We start from the raw sequence: 6666 nt of genomic DNA, 5'->3' as shown, positions 1-6666 counted from the left end.
AATTCAGCTCTGTAGAGTGCGCAAGTAGTTCATTGTAAGTTGTAGATTTAAGGTGTTCATCATATTTTTGCCCACCAGATGTCACTAAAGACGACTGTGTTGAAAAGGTTCGAGTAATGAACCATTTTTCAATAAAACCTTCAATACTTCACAAGGCTTCATTTGGCCATCACTAAAAACTAGGTCCCACAACAGAGACACACTTACCAGCACTCAGAGAAAGTAAAATGGTAAAAATGGTGTGACTTACTGGGAAACCAGTTTATTGTGTCAAAAATAAATAGAACACTTGAACATGCACATGTAAACTGGAAATACAACCATTCAAAATAGCCATTTATGAAATATGTGTGTCCTTTACAATATACAGACACTTCTGATAAAAGCAACAACATTTTACTCCTATTTGTCTCTATTTTCCCCAACAGTAAATTAATGTGTTTATAAAAGAGTGAAAAGATCTTTTTACAGGATCTAATTACAGAAAGGTGCGAAATGGTTGCAAAACACATTACATATTTAACAAAGATGGTATGACATGGGGGAAAAAACCCAACAAAAAAACTCAACAATGATTAGCTCATTTTAAAGACTAGCATGATATTGATACTTTAACTTTCACCTTCAATAAGAAATGAGTTTGGCTGACGTTGAATCTGTCACACAGTTCAGTGCTTTTATGGAATGACTCAAGTACAACCCTCAGGGTCAATGAAACAACTTCTGTCCACCTGCGATGCTTCAGAGGAAGCTGTGCGTCCTTGTTGACAGTCAAGTCGCTTAACTGCTCACAAATTGGACAACCAATCCAACCAAGAAGTCCTCAGCAACAGAGAAATCCCTCATCAGGAGTCCCCGCCCATAATTGCAAGGAACTCCTCCTGGTTTACTGGAAAGGGGGTAAACAAGTCCAGTCAGTCAATGAGAGCACCAAAAACAAAAGAAAAAAGTTTTAAAAATGACAGTTTCAGTTCTCTAAAATACAAAAAACCTTTCGTTTTTGCATGTATGTGTATATATGAATTTCTTGTAATCTTTTTATCTCGTTTATTTAAATTCTTTTATTTTGACTACAGCTTCTCTGTTCAGCCCACTTTGACCTTAAGTGGGCTGGAGCAGTGAAACTCCTCTTTCTGACAGTGTAAACATGTTACATAATTTATGTTCTTTTACATGACAAAGAAACAGCTGCTGTGACAAAGAAAGAAATCTGTCAACAGAGTCTTTGGACTTAAATTGTAAGAAATAAAATTACAGAAAAGGTTCTGGTAGCTGATTGCCCAAATGGTTTTTTGTTTGTTTGTTTTAAACTGTAGTGGTTTAAAAAAAAAAAAAGTGGAACATGCAGACATTTCTATATCTCTGCCATTCAGTTTGAAACCTTTTGTCCCCCTACAATGAAAATGGAAAGGGTATCACTTTAGCCATTTAATCAATTCTGCACTAAGCTTTGCAGTCCACAAAATCACTGAAATGCAGCCAGATGCTGCTTAATTTACATTTTTGCTTGTTTCTTCACATTTTCCTGACATGCAGGCATTTAAATCAAGCACCCCCATCTCTCTGTGCAACCTAGCTTCCAAAGGTAGGAAGTAGTAACAAAGTAAAAAATACTTTATTACTGTGCTTAAGTACAATTTTCAGGTATCTTTGCTCTACTTCAGTATTTATCTTTCCAACTTCTTTTTACTTTTACTCAAAACAGGTTCATTACTTTTGCTTTAATGTATTTGGTTCGAGCTATTTGTGTCAGGTAATTTCAAATGCAAGGTTTCTATCAGTCCAACAAGCACACAAACTATGTGCAGTTTGTCTCACAGTGTGTTGCTAGCTACAGGTCCAGCTGCTGTGTTTCACAGGGAAGAGAAAAGAAAGAGCGCTATCTTTAACTTAAAATCTCATGAAGTCATTATTAAGTAAGTTTAAAGAATGATTGACTCAATAGTGCTTAACAGAACCACAAACAATTTTTTTAGATTTGAGGCTTTCTTTTTCAGAGGAGCTCCAGTAGCCAGAGTCGTACACGGTAAAGATAAAAAACTATTAAGATATGTATTTTTCCCAAACTACTTGACGATAAATATGTTAAAAGAAAATTGTACATAGTGTGATCAGCTACATGAAATGTGCTCTTTTTATGGATCACTAAGTAAACCACATGTCTACGTGACTTTGTACCTAATAACTTTTGTGATGATAAACTTATTTACCAATTAGCAGCTTCCCCTTTTCTGGAACATACAGACTTAGAAAAGGGGAACCTCAGCTCTGAGTTCTTAGAATAACTTTGTTATCTTTGTACACACATAAGCTTGTATAAATAAAGAACGCAGACAGTGATACAGCGCGAGTCTGTGAGTATGAGCGCTCTATGACTGCCCTCGCGAGTAAAAGACAACTGCAGTGTTTGTGTTTTCTAACTCAGGTGTCTCAGCTGAAGAACTGCAGGGTGATTTTTAGAAATCCCTTGTCATTTAAATTGGTCCTTCAAGCTCAGCAATGGAAACAACAGACACGTTTCTGTGACTCCAATCCAAGGTCTGACTGCTGTATCCTGACGTCGTGTCGCCATACGAGCACCTTATAAATGGTGTTCATAGTAGGGCTGCCACGATTAGTTGACGAGTCACGATTACGTCGCCTATCAAAATCGTCGACGACTAATTTAATAGTTGACGCGTCGTTTGAAGCTTTGTAAGATCCCAAAAGACACAGGAATAAGTAGTAGGATTTAAGAGTGCAATAACGGACTGAAACACAAGATGGCAGCACTGCATGAAGAAGGATGCCAGCTGCCGTTAAACTCCGAAGAAGAAGCTGTGTCCCAGAATTCATAGTGCGGCCCTGCTCAGTTTCCAACAATGGCGGCCGCTAGTTAGTTTTAATATTACTCTTATTATTCTTTCTGGGTCACAAAATAAACATTTAACATATTTTCAGGCGAGAATGTAGCTGTGTAAACCTCAAATATCTGCTCAGTTTATCAAGACACCACATATTTTCAAAAGCGCTCCGACGTTTTCGGAGACGTCTGTTACCCACCAGCTCGATAGCTAGCCGGGATTCAAGGCTCATTGAAGCCAGTGAGAGCACCAGATTCCCGGCAAATCGTTTTCAAACATCACCACCGTCTTTCGCTACTCAGGTTAAAAACGATATATAAGTCACTTAGAAAACTTAAAAATGTTATTGTTTGGCTTCTTTTAGTATTTTATTTGTTCCTGAGTAAATCAGTTTGGCTGAGATTAAAGTTATAGTTTTTACACAGCTGAATAAACGTCAAGCAGACAACTGATTATCAGAAGTGTGAGATGGTCGAGAATATACTCCGGTGTCCTGTTATATTTTAGATAGCAAGGAGCAGACGGCTGAGTTTATTAAACTTCACTGAAACAATCTGCAAATTTCACTAAAATTTAATAAACTATCATCTTATCTTTATTTTTAGTTAGTACATACCTTAAACACTTAAAGCTGTAAGCTAATAATAGTTATATAAGAGCAGATGCATGCTAGTGCGTTGTACGTCCAACGGATGCATGATCTGATTAGTCGACTAATCGCAAAAATAATCGGTGACTAATCGACTATCAAAATAATCGTTTGTGGCAGCCCTAGTTCATAGGCCTCTTTTGTACGTACACCAAAACAAACAAAAGTCCTGTTCATCCACTCCTGCTCACTTAAACAAACTGAACGCGTTTCCCTTCTAGGGATTAAATGTATAGCAATAATTGTCAATGTCGAAGAAAAGAGCAAGTGCTGACTTACTTTCACCATCTCCGTCAGTATCGAACTCCTCGATCATGCTGCGGAGCTCTTCATCGCTGATATTCTCCCCAAGTTCCCGAGCCACACGTCTCAGGTTCCTCAAACTGATCTTTCCTGATTCGTCATCATCAAACAGCTTAAAGGCTTTCATGATCTCCTCTTTCGGGTCTCGCTCTAGGATGCGATCAGTCACTGCAGAACCATACATAACATGCATCAGAGTTACTGAAACACTTCAGTTAAAGATGTCAGAGATTTTCTTCCTCTTGGTCCCTGTCTGCACAGGGGCACATGCAGGGAAGGCAAACTTACCAACTTCACTGAAGTCCTCAAATGTTATTTTCCCATTTCCCTCTCTGTCATAATCCTTAAGGATCTTGAGAACATCCACTTTCTTCACTTCAAAGCCGAGTGCACGCATTGCCACCTGTTGACAGTTTGTGACAGTGAGATGTTTCTGTATTCCTACAGCAGCACAGCAGATGTAAACATGTGAGGAAAAACTGCTTTTTGAGTTCATTATGACAGACATATGGCACATATTAACATACTATACACAGCAGATTAAATACCGCTTCACTGGACTATTTTTGGCTGTCAAACTTGTTTTCCTCTCATCATCCAGTGCTCACCTTCAGCTCGTGGTAGTCAATTTCTTTGTCCTTGTCTGTGTCAAACAACTCAAATGCTTCTTTGATTTCATGTTTCTGATCCTCAGTGAGTTCTCTCCTCTTCTTACGCTTTGTTTTGTCTGCCATGAGCTCCGTTCTGGAGAAAGACAGATGCAGCATATGTTACACAAATGTACACAGGTTTCAGCTGCAATCATATTGCAAACTTTTTTCTTTAACTTAAGTGACATATTTATCCGCTGTTACCCCAAATTAAAGCTTCAATACAGAGTATGTTGTACAGCATATGGCAGAACACCACAGCTTTACAGAAGAAGGTAGCAAAGGGCTGACAAAACACACAATAGACAAAGACGCAGGCAGTGCACTCAGTGTTTAGACAACGTACACAGCCTTGTGATCAGTTTTACCCTAACAACTGAGAAAACGAACTTAAAATCTGTAACTATTTACAGACTGAAGTTTACAAGTATCTACACTCTGTGTTTGCAACACAAGCAGAGTGCAGTACATATATCGTTAGCAATGTAACGAAGTATCTACGACCAAATACTTATTCAGTAAAATCTAATTTATCAGCAACTTAACCACATGATAGAGTAATACTCTGACACCTGTTTATCTAAATATCAATAACATTACAAAATAACATAACAAAACAAATTGACTGTAGTATCATTATAACATTAATTGTCAGATACACATAACACTGTGAAGTGTTTGGCTGACAGCTGATACAGCTACTTTCCTCGGTTAGATTTTCTCTGTTTTTGGTCCTTTTCCCCCTTTCTGTGCCAATTCAACACAAGATTCTCCATGTATAATATTTAATATAAGGTTTCCCCCTTACAATTCCACTACACATACACAAAAGTGTATGTGCACTGAATAAAATGTAATCAGCAACAATGTTGGTCAAGAATGCTCATTTGTTTAAGAAAAAAAAGAGAAAAAACGCTCCTTTGTACTGGTACTGATGACTTTCTGCTGTGGCTATGCGGTCGATGCTTACTGAACGTGTACGTCTGTAGTGGATTGGATGAAAGACAAACGATGCACAGGGGTGGCATCTGAACAGTAGTTTTGCAACTAAATGTGGCCTATAGTACAGTGCATTGTAGTCGTCCAAGTCACATTCAGAAAAACAAACAAAAAAAAAAAACAGTAAGCAGCTAACGTCGACTCTACACTGATTAGTAGCTCCAGCTAATTCCTATGCAATATCCCTCCCGAACAAACACAGCAAAGTTAACATGCTAGCGCCTCTTATGTGAAAGAGCTAGCGACTAGCTCTGTGCGCTGGTATGAGGGATGTTGGAATAACTGCGACAAACCGGCTTACCTCAGAGACAGGCTCATTGTGAGGGGATTTAACGGCCCTGAAACAATTACTCTTATTACTGTCACCAAATACAATCTCACCGAGGCCGACACACAACAATTCCGTTTATCCGCGCTCACATTCACATTTCCTATTGGTATCTGGTCATCAGGCAGCAGCAAATTGCTTTCTGATTGGCTAGTGTTCTTCTTCTTCTGCTGCTTTTTTTTTTTTTTTTTTTTTTTTAATATTTCCTCTAGTGCAATCGCAGCGGATCGGAGCAGTATCGCCACCAGCTACACGTGTGCTGTACTGGATAACAATACAGTAGATGTGCACACGTGTATTGCAAATCAATACAAATCATTTAAACTACGAGGATTATAACACGTAAAGGTCCCTAAAATGTAGTAAATATTTAAGTATAATTCTGAACAGTATTCACCATAGAACAAGATCCTGTGAGTATTTTTTAGCGCATTTTATTGTGTGCCAGCTATGTTTAAAACCTATTTTATACGAGGCTGCGACTAATTACTATTTAAATTAATGTTTAAAATTTACTTGACATTATTATTATTATTATTATTATTATTATTATTATTATTATTGTTATTTTAGCAGCAGTAGTAGTAGTAGTAGTATTTCAACTGCTGAACAAAAAGAATATCCTATGTAGGATAAAGTATTTTTAATATTGTTGTGCTGATATTTTCTTGGTAAGTTTATTGATTTTTTTTCTAAGCATTTAGAAAATGATGCTGGACCTTTGCAGTCAATGCAAAAAGAAAATGGAATACCATGAAAAATGTTCATATTTGAAAATCTAGAACCATGAAAATTTTTTCACGTGTTCACATATGTGTATTTTATGTCTCTGGTCTTCCTACTCTAGACCTCCTCCACCTGAATAAAAAAATACATTTTCATTTTATTTATTTC

At 37.5% G+C, this 6666-nt stretch overlaps 1 protein-coding gene across 1 annotated transcript; it reads right to left on the bottom strand.

Annotated features, from left to right (window-relative positions):
* Positions 1-240: 240 nt before the first annotated feature.
* On the bottom strand, positions 241-5920 carry cetn3 (centrin 3). The gene is made up of 5 exons (XM_003439473.5): positions 5746-5920; positions 4404-4539; positions 4084-4198; positions 3772-3963; positions 241-889 (listed from the first exon to the last, which is right to left on the bottom strand). Exons 1-5 carry the CDS (start codon positions 5760-5762, stop codon positions 846-848), a joined length of 504 nt encoding a protein of 167 aa, XP_003439521.1. The 5' UTR covers positions 5763-5920; the 3' UTR covers positions 241-845.
* Positions 5921-6666: the final 746 nt, after the last annotated feature.

Source organism: Oreochromis niloticus, linkage group LG7, assembly GCF_001858045.2.
Source record: "Oreochromis niloticus isolate F11D_XX linkage group LG7, O_niloticus_UMD_NMBU, whole genome shotgun sequence".
Classification (NCBI taxonomy): domain Eukaryota; kingdom Metazoa; phylum Chordata; class Actinopteri; order Cichliformes; family Cichlidae; genus Oreochromis; species Oreochromis niloticus.
This window is presented reverse-complemented; position numbering and strand designations above follow the sequence as displayed.